We start from the raw sequence: 18,337 nt of genomic DNA, 5'->3' as shown, positions 1-18,337 counted from the left end.
CCTAATATTTTTTGTTGCCCTTCGCTGGACTCTCTCCAATTTATCCACATCCTTCTTGTAGTGTGGGGCCCAAAACTGGACACAGTACTCCAGATGAGGCCTCACCAATGTCGAATAGAGGGGGATGATCACGTCCCTCGATCTGCTCGCTATGCCCCTACTTATACATCCCAAAATGCCATTGGCCTTCTTGGCAACAAGGGCACACTGCTGACTCATATCCAGCTTCTCGTCCACTGTCACCCCTAGGTCCTTTTCCGCAGAACTGCTGCCTAGCCATTCGGTCCCTAGTCTGTAGCTGTGCATTGGGTTCTTCCGTCCTAAGTGCAGGACCCTGCACTTATCCTTATTGAACATATCACATATGATATAGCCCCCACAAAAAACTCACAGAGAGAAGTGGGCGCATACACTTATTATCTCACAAAAGGCAGTGTGGCCTAGTAGGCAGGAGCACTGGATTTTGGGACTCAGAAGACCTGGGTGTCTATTCCCAGCTTGGCCACTGGTCTGCTGGGTGTCCTTCGAAAGTCACTTTTCCCACTCTGAGCCTACATTTTCCCATCTGTCAAATGCGGGATAATGATACTAACCTTCTTTGTAAAGCACTTTGAGATTTATTGATGAAAAGGCTAGATAAGAGCAAGCTTTTATTCAGGGCCGTTCCTCAGTCATATGCAGCTGCATAGGGCGCCCAAAAATTTGGGGCACCTCTGGGTCTTACTGTCCACCAACCTCCCTCTTCCTATCCTGTTCTGACCCTTCCTGCAGGCTCCCACAGCTAGCTGCTGCAGCCTGGTGAGCCTTCCTCTGTAGGGGATCTAGTCACTTAGAAGTGGAAAAAGCCTTCCAACCTATTTGCACAACACTGAAACTGTTAAAGAGCCGTTCAAGTGGTAATGAAGCCATTTAACAGGCATTTGCCAACCCCAGATATATACTGTCAGTTTCTGAATTTACTGACAAAAACAGTCATGCATTACTGTAATATTTACTCCAAACATGTTAGTCTACAGGACCTTAGTTTAAAATTTGCTTTAAAAATATTTCATTAGTGTGTTGCTGAAGATTATAAAATCACTTGCATAGATTTTTAGATGCACAATCTGAGTATTCATCTTTAGCCTTAAATGCTTGGATCTTCAGACATATATAGCTTTTTAAATAAATCCTTCAAACGACCACTCTTATCTAAAATACACATTTTAATTTTAATTACTATAGTACAAAAAACTTGCTTCCAAAGTCTTCTTGTCCTTTCTGTCCATCCCTTTGTCCCTTCACCTCCCTGTTGAAGACAGCCCTTAAAGGGACAACACCCCTTTCCTGCCAGATAGCTGGACAAACAAGTTTCCCTTTCTTTACTTCTGACTATTTGATTAACTAGTTTCAAGAGGTTTCAGAGTAGTAGCCGTGTTAGTCTGTATTCGCAAAAAGAAAAGGAGGACTTGTGGCACCTTAGAGACTAACCAATTTATTTGAGCATAAGCTTTAGTGAGCTACAGCTACTTTACTACGATACAAAATCCTTTGTTATGCCTAAAATCTTTGGAAACATATGTTTTAAAGTTGATGAAATTTCATAAATATGTCTATTGTTATGGAGATCGCACAAAATAATTTTTTTCTAAAAGCAGTGAACATTGTTATGAACACGCTAAACCTCTGTGACTGATTAATTTAAAATAATATCTTTGTTTCAGTGAATTAAATACGTAGTAATCTGGAATGATTACTTTATTAAGGCTTAAGAGTACATTTAAAATATAAAATCAGCTTAGAAATACTGATTAAGAAAATGTAAAACAGAGAAGAGCTGCATCATGTATTCCCTAATATTTAATGTTGTATTCAGCAGGACAGCTGACTTGCCCTTACTACAAAGTTTTTGCAAATAAATCTCTGACAAACTTCAGGGTATATCAAAAAAACTGTGACTGACATTTTTTATTCCCAAGTTTAGTGCTTTTAATTAGGTACTATCTGCATGTCCAGTCTTCACCTTCTGGCATGCGGTGGAAAACACGCTCCATTTTCTTTAGGAAGAAATTGCAGAAGAGTGTTTTTTTTCAAATGTCATTTGCTTCATTTGGGTTCAGGGATTTGGCTGGAAGGGTGTGATCAGGGAGGGGGAGAGAAGAGAGGAGGGAGACAGTGGGGTGGGGGTGGGGCCTAGGCAGAGTGAGGGCGGGGCCAGGGGCAGAGGTGGGGTGGAGTATGGGTAGGGCCACAGGGAGAAGAGGTGGGCTAGGGAACTAGCCTTCCCAAGCGGCAGCTTCACCCACCACCCATCATGCAGGTAAGAGCAGGTCGGCTCCCAAACACCCAGCACGTGCTGCAGTCTCCATATTCACAGAGCCGAATATGTCTGCGCCGCACATTCTGTGTGAGGGAGAGGGTATGGGTGGTCTCTGCGGGGAACTGTAACTCTCTGCCGCCGTGAGGTGGGCCGGGGGGCTGGTATCCTTTTCTGCCTTGTCCATCCCCCCGACCCCACCCCACCCCAGGCTGCGAGGCCGGGCTGCTGTCGGGCATAGGGGCAGCAGTTTAGTAATACCGCATAAATCCTAAGGACGGCCCTGGTTTTATTATTATTAGACGTTGAGATGGACCTCCCAGGAGCGGAGAAAGAGGGTGACAGACCATCAGCTTCCCTTACACTTACACACACATCAGCAATAACCAGTAGATAGCAAGGCCAAACTCGTATGGGAACCTCAACCCATGCACTTGCGCTTTTAGGGACCGTAGGTTTGGGTTCATGAATGCAACAAATTTCAAAGCCAAGCACAGTTTAAGTGAATATGAGGTTCAAAGTGAATATTTCACATTCCTCCACCTTAGCATTTTCAATGTGTCAGTCCACGTAGTACATAGACACCAGTGAAAGGCAAGTGTATATTACCTGCAGTCACAAATAAGGGGTGTGTAAGACTCCTACAACTGACATAAATGGAGAGCTAATATTTGGCCTAAAAACTGTACCTCAAGTATTCTTAACATTTAAATTGATTGCTTGAATCTGGACTGTGTAATTTTCAGTTATTATAACATGATGTTTTTCAAACACCGATAAAGACATTCTTCTCCCCAAAGAATTCATAATCCAAGGGCCAAATCCTGTTCACTTCTGTGACATACAAGGCAAGAGTGGAGAAGCAGGGAAAGATAAATTATGAAAGGCTTTCAATTTGTAGTAGAAGCTGTGAAGAAGGGGGAGCCAGTGGAGGGATGGAGGTTCTGGTATGATCATAACAGGCCAGGAAGAGGATCTTAGCAGCTGTACTTTGAATGGACCTCAGACAAGGGTGAGGTGCGTGTTAGCAAGGCCAGAGAGGAGCAGGTTATAGTAGTCAGGAGGGGAAATGGTAAGGGCCTGAACAGGAGCTTTAGCTGTGTGGGCAGTGGGAAAAAGTACATTAGGTAAATCACGAGACTGTAATTTTGGAAAGGCTGTGGAGGAGAGTAGTAATGTTGAGAAGGGAGGTATCTCCCCTTTTTGCATATGATATGCATAAAGAATGAAATTGATGCTAAAATATACTTTTGATAAAGAATTAAACCCCTGTCTCACAATTGGCACTGCTAATACAATTGTAAATTTGTTTGAGAAGCTGGAGTTGGAAAAGACCTTTCATGACATCCTCTCTCTGCCAATGCAGGGTTATTTCCTAGAGTACATTGCCAAGTGCTTTGTTCAGTCTTAGTAGTTTTACTTTACCCTAATGATCATTTCTCTTGGGAGTTTATTTCACAAATTAATACATCTCACATCCCTTTCTAGCATTTAAACAATAGTCTTGTGTTAGTTTTTGTTTCTATAAACTTGAAAAATACAGTTAGGTCTAAGGAAGCTCAAACCAAGCTAACACAGTGTCATGAAACATGCTAAAATGTGGTCTGAAATATTCACTGCTTCATATTTGTTCTTCTTCTAGGGTGAGCCCAGTGTGGGACTGCCAGGACCACCAGGACTTCCAGGCCCTCCCGGCCCATCCGCTCCATTCAGAGGATTTGTGAGTTTCTGAGGCTATCTGAGATTTAGCTCTGCTTGTCTTGTTCCTTAGCACAGAGTGAGGTAAAACTTAACAACGAGGGGCAGTCTGGGGAAATAACCATGTAGCCAATGTGTATAAATAGTCAAAAAGTGTACACACAATAAAGCAAACACACATTAATACATAACTGACTTAGGCCTGTATCCCAATCAGCACATACCCATTACATGCCTAAGTTGGAAGTGGGCAAATGTGCACTTGTTCTTTTGCAAAAGCATTTCTAAAGATGTGAGCCATAATACTTAGAAGAAAATATAAATGAGATGTTCTCAAAAGACACCTGTATTAGACATTTTAAAATTTGAAAAAAGAAAAGGAGTATTTGTGGCACCTTAGAGACGAACCAATTTATTTGAGCATAAGCTTTCGTGAGCTTTAAAATTTGAATTACTCATTTCCTCCCATGCCCTAACACAGGGATGTTTTGACAATCATTTGTATTTGCTGTTAAATAGAAAAGCATATGTTCTTAGGATGGTGAAGTTCTCTTTTTCAGTACTCAGGAATGAGGAAGTGAAAAAGAGTGATCCAGATTGCACTCTCATCTGTACGCATGCCTCTCCTATAGGTCTCACAGAGAGTCATGCACATGCTGCCAAAGAGCGAATTAGGCCCAAGGTTTTGATTGCACTGGCAGTAACTGGTTTCACCCAGAGATGAAAGCTAGTTGTGGTTTCCATTGAAGTCAATGGTAGTTCTGTGTTTACAAGATATCATGTCTGTTAAGATAAAACTGGGCCCATTGTGTATTAAATTTTGTATTTAACAATATAATTTGTAAAATATGTTATAAGAACCTTAACTTTTGGATTGCCTGGCCCAGAGCCTGGCTGTGGGTAAGGAGCACACAGAGCAACTCAGGAAGTGGTCACAAAAGTGACACCAAGCCATCTTTGTGTTCACCTGACCTTGGGCCTACTGCATACCAACTAATTTCTCTGGCATGAGACAGAGCAGCTCAAGGGTTACTCGAATGTACCCCAGCTGATGACAACCCCAAGGGACTGATAATGCTGCTGGGGATCACTAGGGCATGGTGACGCCCCAGGCCACTCCTTTTCCCCCAGATTGACCTCAGCAAACAGAGTGCCCTATGTGTGCTATGTAGGCTCTTCATCTCAAGAGGATCACCCTTGATCCTCATATTGCCTGCTACAATATCTTTCTGGCCATTTTATGCTGGGGTGCAGTGCAAAGAGGCTGGAGTGGATCCAGAATCTGCACCCTTGACTTCTGAGTATTTACATAGTAAGTTTGCCATTATATTAACATCAACGTTTATATCTGAGACACAAGGTGGGTGAGGTAATATCTTTTATTGGACAAATTTTGTTGGTGAGAGAGACAAGCTTTTGGGCCTCACAGAGCTCTTCTTCAGGTCTGGGAAATGTACTCAGTGTCACAGCTAAATGTAAGGAGGGGAACAGTCCCGCTCTTGTGGGGAACTTTCCTGGTTTCTGCCCTACCCCAGTGAAGTGGGCTAGCGAAAGGATCTGAGTCCTCGCTCCCACTTCCTTTACCCAGTGGCCTCCCTGCCCTTGAGGACTCCCCTTCCACTCTCCTGTCTGGCAGAGTCCTTGTAACCCAACAAGGCTGGGCCCAGGATTCCTGGGGGGCTCGACCCCCAACCCTGCTGTGGTCACCTAGGACAGGGGCTAGGGTGTCCCCACTCCGGGGTACTCTCTCTGCACTGGGCACTTCTCTGACCCACTGACCATTACATACAAGTTAAAGCAAATGCAAGTTATTTAATCAACAATTAATTTTAAAAAGAATAAGAAATAATGGGAAAGGTTAAAGGAAACACATCACCCCACCCTGTGGCAGGGAACATCACAAACAGTGTCTCTGGAACGTCCGGGCAGTTCACAGTCTGTTCCTTGTAAGTCCCAGGCCTTCTTCTCAGGCCCTGGCTGTGCTGCAGGGATGCTGGGGGTTGGACACTTGCTCTGGTGGTGGCCACACGCTCTCAGGCTCTAAGTGGTAGGACCCTTCTTCCCAGTGTCGCCCCCGCCCTGTCGGGGTTACGATCCAAGCCTGGCCTGCAGAGCCCCTTGGCTGAGGCGTCTCCCTGTGCTGGGCCCGCTGCCCAGGGTCCCCCTCGCTCTCTCCAGCTGCTCACCGCACCCAGCTCCGGACTGCTCCAGCCCCAGCTGCACCACTCGGTCTCTGCACTGCTGCTGCTGCTCTGCCTCCAGCTCCCTGGGCTGCTTCTCTGGCCCCTCTGCCTCTGGTTGCTGCAGCTCTGCTCCCAGGACAGGTCTGCTCTGCAGGCTGCTTCTGTGACTCTGCTCCCAGCACTGACCTGCTTCCTGGGCTGCTTTTCTGGCCCCTCTGGCTCTGGTTACTGCAGCTCTGCTCCCAGCACAGGGTCTGCTCTCTCTGGGCTGCTTTTCTGGTCCCTCTGGATCTGGCACAGCTCTGCTCCCCAGCTCAGCTTCGGCCCCTGCTTTCTCCTTAGCTCGGCCCCACTCTGTCTGACCCCAGGCAATTCCAGCTCACACAGAGGACGGGACCTCCCTGGCCTCCTGACTCCCTGATTAGCCTGCTCGCCCTGTCATTCAGGCTGACCTGGAGCATTGGCCTCTCCTCATTGTTCCTGGGGGCTGTCAGTCTCAGGGTCCTGATTCCCCATTGACCCTTCCCCCTTTTTAGTACTGGGAGCTAGCAACTAAAACACCCCCACTGAATGTTAGTAAGGGGGCAACCGTCCCCTTACATAAATACAAGGTGGAACAGATTGTTTAGAATAAGTAGTTAACACATTTCAAGGGACCATTCAAGATTAAGTTGCCAGTTAACCGCTCTTCAGTCATTAGGGGGAAAGGAAGGGAAAAAAAAACTGGGGGGCAGGATTAGTGGGTTATGGATTGTTGTAATAAGGCATAATTCCAGTGTGTCTGTGCAATCCATGATCTTTAGTGTCTAGCAAAGTTATGAATTTAAGCTCCCAGGCTTGTCTTTTGAACATGTTGTGCAGGTTTCCTTTGAGGATGAGGGCTGATAGTTCAGATGTAGAGGTAATCACTTTGTAAGAAGTGTTCACCTACAGGTAATACGGTATTTTTGTCTTTTGTCATTTTTGTGTATGAGCTTATTCAAGAGCACAGTGATTATCTGGTTTCACCCACATAGTTGTCATTGGGGCATATAGTGCACTGGATGAGGTACACTACATGTTATGTGTGGGATCCATGGATCTTGAAAGATGTGTTGTGGAAGGTGTGGGTCATTGTAGCAGTGGAGATATGTCTGCAGGTTTTGCATCTGTTCTGACAAGGTCTGGTGCTGTTTTGAGTTGATGTGTCCTGGTCTATGAGGAGCTTGCTTCTGCTGCTGAGCCTGGAGAGTTGTTTGAAGGCCAGAAGAGGGTGTTCAGGAAATCTTTCTTTGAGGATGTGGTCCCCAACGACTATGGGTTGTAATTGTTTAATGGTACCCTGTATGGTTCCAGTGTGGGGTGGTAGGTGACAACTAGATCTGTGCAGTTGGAGTGTTTTATTTCTGTATTGAAGTAAATTATCTCTCATAAAAACAAAAAGTGGAACCAACAACCACTTCCCAACCCACAGAACACCACCTCTAGGAGAAACCGTGACACCGGGGCCTACCAAATGGACACCATACAACACTCAACATCACCAATTTATCAAGAATACCCATAACCGAAGGTGAATTATCTGTACTCTCTAAGGTACTGAACTTCTGCCCCCTCGCAGAACCTGATACCATCCTAACATATGGAGAACCACAAGAATTCTTCCACCAACTCCACCAAAATAATTATTTTGCAACAATGACGATACCACCCACAATTGCCATGTTCCCACTGAGAGTCATGAGAACAAAGAATAATCTGACTGGACACCCCACAGCGGTTGAGACCACACTCTTGATCATTATGTGAATTGCTTCAGGAAAAAAAATGGACTGTGAAATCCTTAACAAACATAATAATTTCTCCACTGCTGAGAGGGCAGTTATATAGTCACTGAAATCCAACCACCAGATCAAATCAGCAGACAAAGGGGGTGCCTTCGTAGTCCTCAACTGTGATAACTACACCACTTACTGCAAAGGACTCAAATAAGACCCCATACAACCATTTACCCAGTAATTCAAGGATATCATTAAATCCTTCCCCAAACAACTCCAAAAGAAACTCTACAACCTCATCCCCCCCCAAAACCCACCCCAGGGACCTTCTACATGCTTCCCAAGATACATAAACAAGGAAACCCAGGCAGAGACCCATCGTATCTGGCCACGGCACTCTTACTGAAGAAATATCAGGACCCTTAGACGCCATCCTTAAACCACTCAGCACACAAAGGGCTCGCTTCCTCCAGGACACAACCAACTTCCTCCAGAAATTGCTACTTTAACAACCTCCCTCAGAACACCACCATGGATGGCACCTTCCTATACACCAACACCCCTGACAATGACAGCATTGCTTCCTGCCTCAAATATCTACAAAACAATGGACAACCCTCAGTTATCCACCTCATACATGTCTCCAAACTCCTCCATTTCATCCACACCCCTAACATTCAACAGCATACACTTTGTCCAAACCAAAGGAACAGCCACAACCCCCCTCTTCTGGCCTTCAAACAGCCACCCAACCTCTCCATGCTCATCATCAGAAGCAAGCTTCCCACAGACCAGGACACACGAACTCAAAGTGGCTCCAGAATAACAGATGCAAAACCTGCAGACATTTCTGTTGCTAGGATGATCAACACCCACCACAACCCACCTTTCAAGACCCATGGGTCCTACATATGCCTAGCACAACAGGTGGTGTACCTCATCTAGTGCACTAAATGCCTCGATAACAACTATGTGGGTGAAACCAATCACTATGTCTTGCATGACTTTGAACCAAAAAATAAGACAAAAATATCATATCACTTGTGGGTGAATGCTTCACAAAGCGATCACTCTATATCTGACCTCTCAGTTCTCATCCTCAAAGGAAACCTGTATATACGGTGACCAGATGTCCTGATTTATAGGGACAGTCCCAATATTCAGGGCTTTGTCTTATATAAGCGCCTGTTACCGCCTACTCCCTGTTCCGATTTTTCACACTTGCTATCTGGTCACCCTACCTGCATACTATGTTCAAAAGACAAGCCTAGCAGCTTAAATTCATAACTTTGCTAGACACTAAAAATCATGATCTGAATAGCAACACTGGATTTATAGCTTATTACAACAATCTATAACCCATTAACCCCAGCCCCCAATTTCCCCTCTCTTTTTCTCCCTATGAGTGGAGCAGTGTTAACTGGCAACTTCACCTTGAATGGTCCCTTGAAATAAGTGTTAACTACTTATTCTAAACAATCTGTTCCACCGTGTATTTAGGTGTGATACTACTCCCAGTACGTTTCCCAGACCTGAAGAAGAGTTCTGTGTAAGCTTGAAAGCTTCTCTCTCACCAACAGAAGTGGTCCAATAAAAGATATAACCTCACCCACCTTGCCTTTCTAATATCCTTGGAACAACTCAGCTACAGCAACACAGCATATAAAAATTAATGTGTAATTTATTTTAAAAAATGATTAAAGCTTAACTCTACTGACTTCAATATGCACTTCCATAGTTTTCACTTGTAAACATTGAGGCTGCTCAGTGCTGAAGTACTCCAAGCTCCTAAGGTGCCAGTAGCAAGCCGGGTGGATCGTGACTTAGAGGCAATCACTGTAGGTGTTTCAGCAGCCAGGCCTTGTAGGTGCTAGCCCTGGTGGGTCCCAGCGACTACTCAGACACATGGTTAAGTGAAAGGGTAGTTTACTAAGGCTGGCAGGAAAAGGAAATGTTGCAAATATCCTAGGTACAGAGGCTTAAATGGTTACAGTTCAAGGTGAGCAATAGTTGTTATTGTTAGGGACCCCGAAGCAGTCCAATCAACAACCAGGGCTCTTCAGGCCTAGTGCTTGGGTGACCTCTCCAGTCCAGTTTCTATTCAGAGAAATAGGAGCCTGCAGGTTTCCAGGCCAGGCTCAATTAATTAGTCTTATTAGGGTCCCTCTGCACTGGTTCAATGCCCAGCCACTACTGCTCCCTCTGTAAGACCCACATAGATCTGCACGTAGTTGTGATGTCTGGCACTCACAGTACGGGAACTGTGTGGGCAGAGAGGCCATGCCTCCTTGCTTTTAACAAAAGAAACAAGGGAAGAATTCATGTCCCCTGTAGAATTTTTTTTCCTCGGTAGAATAATAGATTCTGCCAGGGAGGTGCTGTAGTTACACCTTTTGCCCACCAGGGGCTGCTGTGGCACCAGAAGAGTGGGCCCCTGGCTCACCACCAGAGCAGCCAGCTGCAGAGGAAGGGGGCGCTTTGGCCTTGGTCCCCGCACTTCTACAAAGGTTCTAGCATCCTTGACTCCCAGCCTGTTCCACACACTGCTCTGCATATGGTTTCTGGGCAATTCTCTCTGCATTCAGTCTCTCTGTAATTCCTGACTTGCATGTGGCCTCTACATCCAATTTCTTTGTAGCTCCTAACTAGCCATGTGGCCAGCTACTGCTTCCAATTCCCAACAATGCCCAGCTACTCTTACCTGGCCAGAGGAAGGAGAAGTATAGTGGGGAGGGAGCTGGTAAGATTTGTAGTCCCCTGCTTTGCAGATCCATGACACAAAGAGTTTGTCTACACATACAGCACTCAGCAGCACAGCTGCAGTGTGACTGGTGAAGACGCTTTTTGCTGATGGGAGAGAGCTCTCCTGTCGGCATAATAAAACCACCTCTGCAAGTGGCAGAAGCTATGATGGTGGGAGAAGGTCTCCCACTGACACAGCGCTGTGCACACTGGTGCTCATGTCTGTGTAACTTATGTTGCTCTGGGGTGTAAATAAACCACCCCTCTGAGTGACATAGGTTATGCCAACATAAACTGTAGTGTAGACATAGCCATAGTCCAAAACCTGACACAGCTGTGTCAGAACTCCAGAGTGAACGAGCCGTGAAAAAACTCCTATGTAACTAACTTCAGTACAATGAATAGACATTATGCCATAGTCCCATAATGTTAAATGTAGTGTAAATTATTTACATGTGTGAAACTGATATTTCAATTGCTAATAACTCCTATTCATGTTTGTACAAGTAGCAAGAAAGCTTCAGCTTTTTCAGGTTTCTTATGCATCAAACACTCTCCAATAATTCAAAAAATGGATGACTAGATTTCTTTTGAACTACTCTAAAACTTCATCTTCATGAGGCCATGCATGGAAAATTTCTCTTGGGGAAGAAATAAGATTCTTTCAGAAAATTTTGATCTTTAAAAATATGGGGGCTTGGAAATCTGAGCATAATCTTCAGTAGCGCTTTCAATGTCAATGGCCTGGGGGAAAGAGTTTGGACTCCTGTATTTACCGCCAAAAATGCACAAATCGGAACTAAGCAGCCTTTCACCAATCATAGCATGACTCAGTTTCCAAATAGATTGTTTTAATTAATAGCAATGCAATAATTTAATGTTTTTAGTTTCTCTACAAAAATGCCTCTGCAGATCCCCACAGCAGAATCTTCATCCTATGCCTTATGAGTCACAGACCTTTGCAGGAAGTTCGTAGCTAATTGCTATAGATGTATTTTGGGGGATACCCAAGTGTGACAGGTATATTTAGAAATTTAAAGCTGAATGTAAATATTTATTCCATCTCATCTCCAATGATCTTACATAAGGGTACAACTTCTGGGTATCCTTGTCAATGGAATAGAATAGTATTTGTAGGTGAATACAGAAATGAATAACTAATATAGTTAACTGGTATGAAACTCCTCCAAAGCATCTGATTAAAATGCTGGTGGTGCATTTAGATATAAAAAATATCAATGAAAGTTTAAGAATACATTTTATTTCATAGACAGCTTTCTGCTATTGAGATGCCAGCCATAATGAGATTAACAGAAGCACAAATGGTATTTTTATATATCAGTCTTCCATCTCTTCATTAGAAACAACATTTTAAAATGAATTCTCTTGACTTCAGAGTAGACTGGAACCTGAAGGATCTGGATCTGGTGACCTTGACCGAGACAGTGAGGTTTTAAGAGTAAGTATGTACTAATGTTTGCTAATTTTGTGCAGTAAATAGCTTTATCTTTTATCTGTATTTTAAATGATTATAGCATTTGAATAATTATGAATCAATGATCATATGGTTACACGGTGCAAAACATGGTTTTTATTTAGATAGCATCCTTAATACAAAACATCACAAAAAACTTTGCAAGGAGAGTTTATTTGATCCAAAGAGTAGAGGAAGCTTTGCACTCAGATTTTAAGAGAAAAAGTGAGTTGGAAGCTTGGTTAGAGGCAAAAAAGTGCAGAAAAATGGGGCAGCACAATTAAAAATTCAGCTGTCACTAGCACTCTCCCACAATTGTGGAGCATTTGGGGAAGGGACAGAGGAGGCTCGGATTGCGAGAGTGTCATTGGTGGTGGAGTGGGAGAAAGAGATGGGAGAAACAGAGTGAAGGAATCATGGAGAGGTTTTTGTTTGTTTTAAAGAAAGTCCCTTTTGATTCTGAGATGATTAGAAGTCAGTGAAGATAAGTGGATGGTATTATTCATTGCTTGCTTCAGCTTTGGGCACCTATTCCTTTAATAAGGTGTACAACTATATGGGGCTGTTAATTCACACTAATTCCTTCTGTCAGCCTTGAGTGTCCTCTCTGTCTTCTGCCTGTATCCAAACCTTTGCAAAGGCCAGGATTAGTGCTGTACTTTTATTAAATCAAAACTGGAGATCTTTCTAAAAAGATATGCTGTAGCTCAAACAAAAAATATGGTCTTGATCAGTGGTGAGCTGGAGCCAGTTCACACCGGTTTGCTAGAACCGGTTGTTAAATTTAGAAGCCCTTTTAGAACCGGTTGTTCCATGAGGGACAACTGGTTCTAAAACGGCTTCTAAATTTAACCGGCCAAAAGTGGCGCCTTAGGCGCCGACTCCATGGGTGCTCCAAGCCCTGGAGCACCCGTGGGGAAAATTTGGTGGGTGCAGAGCACCCACCGGCAGCTCCCTGCCCCGGCCCCAGCTCACCTCCGCTCCACCTCCTCCCCTGAACGTGCCACCCTGCTGTGCTTCTCTGCCCCCACCAGGCTTCCTGCAAATCAGCTGTTTGCGTGGGAAGCTGGGGCAGGCTGAGAAGCAGGCGGTGGCTTCCCGCTCAGACCCAGGGAGGTGGAGGTGGAGCGGAGGTGAGCTTGGGCAGGGGGGCGCGAGGAGGGCCGCCCGGGCCGCAGCAGGTAATCCGGGGGGGGCGAGGTGCAGGGGAACCGCTTCCCGCCCCAGATCACCTCCGCCACCCTTGGCCAGAGCGGGAAGCCACCGCCTGCTTCTCTGCCCTCCCCGGCTTCCTGCTGAACAGCTGATTCGCGGGAAGCCTGAGGATGGGGCAGAGAAGCAGAGTGGGGCACCGCGTTCAGGGGAGGAGGCGGAGTGGAGGTGAGGAGATCTGGGGCCGGGCATGGGGCGGGGAGCTGCTGGTGGGTGCAGAGCACCCGGGGAGTCGGCGCCTAAGGTGCCACTTTTGATGAGATCAGTGGGGGAGCGGTCCCTCCCCCTGCCCCCCCCAGCTACGCTCTCCCGCCCCTAGGAGCCAGAGGGACCTGCCGGATGCTTCCTGGGAGCTGCCTCAGGTAAGCACCTCCAGGACTCCCCACCTTGCCCCCCGGCAGGTGCCTCTGGCTCTTAGGGTGGGCACCCACTATGGTGGCCCACGAGACCCTCCTGCCCGGTTCTGGGGGCAATCAGGGGACAGGGGAGGGGGATAGATGGGGCAAGGGTCCGGGGGGGCATCAAGGAACGCAGGGGGGTTGGATGGGGCAGGAGTCCCGGGCGGCGGGGGTGGGCAACGACACCCTTGTGGGGTAAGGAGGGAACCCATTGTTAAGATTTTGGCAGCTCATCACTGGTCTTGATATCGAGATTACTATGCAGGAGGTCAGAGTAGATTATCATAATAGTCCCTTCTGGATTTTGGATCACGTGGTGATTGCCTTTTCTGTTCATTCCCTCTGGAGCACCTGTCATTGGCCACTGTTGGAAGACAGGATACTGGGCTGAATGGACCTTTGGTCTGACCCAGTATGGCCGTTCTTATGTTCTTATGACTTAAAATCTATGAATCATACTTTCCCAGTATTGAATTCATCAAAGGCTGATGCCCTATTTATAATTAATATGTTAATAAGTAGGGGCATAGCGAGCAGATCGAGGGATGTGATCGTCCCCCTCTATTCGACATTGGTGAGGCCTCATCTGGAGTACTGTGTCCAGTTTTGGGCCCCACGCTACAAGAAGGATGTGGATAAATTGGAGAGAGTCCAGCGAAGAGCAACAAAAAAATATTAGGGGTCTGGAACACATGACTTATGAGGAGAGGCTGAGGGAACTGGGATTGTTTAGTCTGCAGAAGAGAAGAATGAGGGGGGATTTGATAGCTGCTTTCAACTACCTGAGAGGTGGTTCCAGAGAGGATGGTTCTAGACTATTCTCAGTGGTAGAAGAGGACAGGACAAGGAGTAATGGTCTCAAGTTGCAGTGGGGGAGGTTTAGGTTGGATATTAGGAAAACCTTTTTCACTAGGAGGGTGGTGAAACACTGGAATGCGTTACCTAGGGAGGTGGTAGAATCTCCTTCCTTAGAAGTTTTTAAGGTCAGGCTTGACAAAGCCCTGGCTGGGATGATTTAATTGGGGATTGGTCCTGCTTTGAGCAGGGGGTTGGACTAGATGACCTCCTGAGGTCCCTTCCAACCCTGATATTCTGTGATTCTATGTTCCTTTGGACCCATGTTTCTGACACTACTGCCATTAGATGGAATTCATCCTGTGTACTATCTGAGTCTCAATTAAGCCCTATTTTAGGGATTTATATGTGAATTAAGGGGTTTTTAGCCTTGTGCTGGTACTTGCAGGGGTGTGTGTGTGAATTTCTTAAGATGCAGTGTGGTCTAGCGCCGTGCTACTCAAAGTGGTGGTCCGTGGACCGGTGCCAGTCCGTGAGCCATCGGTGGCTGGTCTGCGTGCACATTGGAAAAAAAAATTGCCAGTCCCCACATCAGATAGCTTGAGAAGCACTGCTCTAGCAGACAAGGTGCTCGATTAAGAATCAGGAGACTTCCATTGTATTCCTAGCTCCTCCTCTGACCTGCTGTCCCTTCACCTCTCAGTCCCTTTGTATCCCTTCCACCTTGTCTCCATTGTTTAGATTATAAACTTCTCCTCAGGGCAGAGACAGTTTTGCTGTATGTTTATATAGCACAATGGGACGCCTGCCTAGGGATGACTCATCAGCTTTAACTCAAACTTTCACTTTGCTACCAAGGTAAAGTTTGGAGTTTTCCTTGACCCTGAACTATTTTTTTCTTCCTACATGTCTGAACAGCCAGCCAAATCCAGCCTTACCTTGCTCCTGCTGAAATGCTGAATAACGAAATGCAGCAACAATAATCCCATAAAACTCCCATCTCCAAGCATTACTTTGTATATAATGACAGGTTTCAGAGTAACAGCCGTGTTAGTCTGTATTCGCAAAAAGAAAAGGAGTAGTTGTGGCACCTTAGAGACTAACCAATTTATTTGAGCATAAGCTTTCGTGAGCAACAGCTCACTTCATCGGATGCATACTGTGTCCACAGTATGCATCCGATGAAGTGAGCTGTTGCTCACGAAAGCTTATGCTCAAATAAATTGGTTAGTCTCTAAGGTGCCACAACTACTCCTTTTCTTTTTGTATATAATGTTGCACTTAACTGGGCTTAATGCCCAGAGAATCAGCCAGAAGCACAGTAAAGGTGTGTGGGGGGGAATCTTACAAAGAGAAAGAGCTGGTAGTCAAATGGTCAAAGGTGAACAAACCTAATACAAAGGTATTGTATTGATCATTGTTGACAGCCAGAGAGAGAAACTACCATACACCTTTGGGATGGGCCTGTCATCTGTATTGAAATTTTCTGTTTTATAATCTTCCTAAATCTCTCTTTTCTAAACTTCAAGAAGTCCAGGATGCCATATCCAGGAAGCTTGGTCATATAGTATAGCCCCGTCCTGCAGCATCTTCACTGACATCCTATCCATCTCTCAGTCCAGTTCAAAATTGCTCTCCTAGGACTCAGTGTTGTGAGGTGCTGAGAAACTTATCCTCAGCCAAGTGTTCCTTCAGTGGGACTCTTCATGTGCATAAAGTTAAGCATGTGATTGTGTTTTTCTGGATCAAGGCCAAAGTGCTCATCACCTTACAGGGTCAAGCCCGTAATTTTCAAAATTCTCCATTACCTTTTTCCGTTAATATACAGGATCAGTAATACAAGGTAAAGCATTAAAGATTAACTTTTATTTAAGAGAGAGGAATTTTCAAATGTATATTTCTCAAATATGAAAACAACTTGGTTCTTTCCATGGATCTTTCATTTCATGCGGTTTAGTGTCATTGTGCTATCAGAGCCACGTCTTTGGGGCAGGAATCACCTGTTTGTTCTGTTTGTACAGCACCTAGCACAATGGATTTAACATGTCCATGACTAGGGCTCCTTGGTGCTATGGTAATACAACTAGTAGTAATAATCCTGCTCCCTCTGAAATTAACAGCAGAAGTCCCTTTGGCTTCTATCTATCCTGATTGCTTCGGAATGAAGACCATGTTGATCACTGGAGTATCCCTGAGTGTCTTACACAAAGTAAACACAGTAGATTTTCATTTTTAACTGTCTTCCATAGTTGCAGATTAAAGGTGATGGTGGAGGCATACCTCCCAGAGCAAGGGAAGAATGAGCTTCTGTGACACTGCTAGGGAGAGAAGGGGATCAATGGGAGCAGGATTGACCCTTAATGAAAAGAAAGGGAAGTGTTTGCCCAAGTTCAGTGATATAGAGTTTTATGAATTCTATTTAAGAATGCTGGTTCTCTTTAAGAATGCTGCATGGACCTGGCCGGGGTGGGGATGAAAACAAATGACAATGTTTTCTAACAGTATTTCTGATTTCTCAAGGGTCTCCCTGGGCCACCAGGCCCTCCAGGATTACCCGGAGCACCAGGAAAACCTGATTCAAATGCAAGATCCCCTGGATCACCAGGGAAAGATGGGAAAGATGGACCTTCTGGTGAGCCAGGCCCTCCAGTGAGTATCACTCATGCGTAGACATTAGTGCTATACTTCAGCTATAATTTCCTACACAGAGAACTTGCATGTTTCTTAAGCCTTGTCTACACTGCCCCTTTACAGCGCTGAAACTTTCTCGCTCAGGGATGTGAACCCCCACCCCCACCCTGCGAGCACTGCAAGTTTCAGCGCTGTAAAGTGGCAGTGTAGACAGCACCACCGCTAGGAGCTACTCCCCCCTCGTGGAGGTGGGTTTTTTTTACAGCACTGGGAGAGCTCTCTCCCAGCGCTGGTGCCGCGACTACACAGCCATGTTAAAGCGAAGTGAAGACAAACTCTTAGAATGCTGACTGTTGTTGGTATTTTAGGATGGGCGCTACTAGATGAGCCCAGGATTTGATGGAATTTGCAATTTTTTGCCAGATTCTTATGAAAGGCACAAAAGCCAAAGGGCCATATTCTCTGGAACAGCTAGCTGCATTGCTTCATTCCAGAGCAGTGCAAAGCAGCCAAAGAATACAGGTGAATATGGACCAGGCTGAAGGATGAAGGATGCTTTTACTGAAGTTTAATGAGACTATTTATTTGTTTTTCCCTGACATTTTCAGGAAAATAAAGCTGGGAAGCAGTTACACAATTCAAAGGGAATTTATAACTTAAAGCTACCATTGGACTTTCATCTCTTTGGGCTTTCTCCCTTCATTGTAGCTCACCCAGAGATGAAAATTTACCCTTTAGTCCTAAGGAACACTTGAAGTGCAGTCCTACTTTGAAAAATGATAGTAGAAATGGTGTCATGGGGTTGTATATTTATTGTATGTCAATACATGTTAAATAAGCTCAGCTAACAATAAAAACAGTAACTACTAGCTCTGTAAACTTAGTCTGGAATCTGAGAGTCAAGGTGGGTTTTTTCCTTCTCGCACATCACCACTGGCAACAGAAGTCGAGGCCCAAATCTGATCCGCTGCAATCCCGCTATCTTCAAATTATTCTCTGTGACCCCAATGCTTTCAGTGGATTTGCACAGGTGTAACCGGCACTTTGTGTAAAAAAACAAACAAAAACCCCCCACTCCTTTCTCTCTGTCCCAGTTGCGTTGGTTTTTCAGGGCTAACATGAGTAAAAACATAGTGCCTAGAGTCAGCAGA

At 45.2% G+C, this 18,337-nt stretch overlaps 1 protein-coding gene across 1 annotated transcript in view; it reads left to right on the top strand.

Annotated features, from left to right (window-relative positions):
• COL15A1 (collagen type XV alpha 1 chain) overlaps positions 1 to 18,337 on the top strand; it is a 208,371-nt gene that overhangs the window by 73,814 nt on the left and 116,220 nt on the right. The window contains exons 10-12 of the mRNA XM_077809195.1: positions 3,939 to 4,016; positions 12,073 to 12,135; positions 17,076 to 17,204. Of these exons, the coding sequence (XP_077665321.1) occupies positions 3,939 to 4,016; positions 12,073 to 12,135; positions 17,076 to 17,204 (270 nt within the window). The remainder of the gene's footprint in view (positions 1 to 3,938; positions 4,017 to 12,072; positions 12,136 to 17,075; positions 17,205 to 18,337) is intronic.

Source organism: Eretmochelys imbricata, chromosome 2 (genome assembly GCF_965152235.1).
Source record: "Eretmochelys imbricata isolate rEreImb1 chromosome 2, rEreImb1.hap1, whole genome shotgun sequence".
Taxonomy (NCBI): domain Eukaryota; kingdom Metazoa; phylum Chordata; order Testudines; family Cheloniidae; genus Eretmochelys; species Eretmochelys imbricata.
The sequence above is the reverse complement of the archived record's forward strand: the minus strand, read 5'-3'. Positions and strand labels throughout refer to the sequence as shown.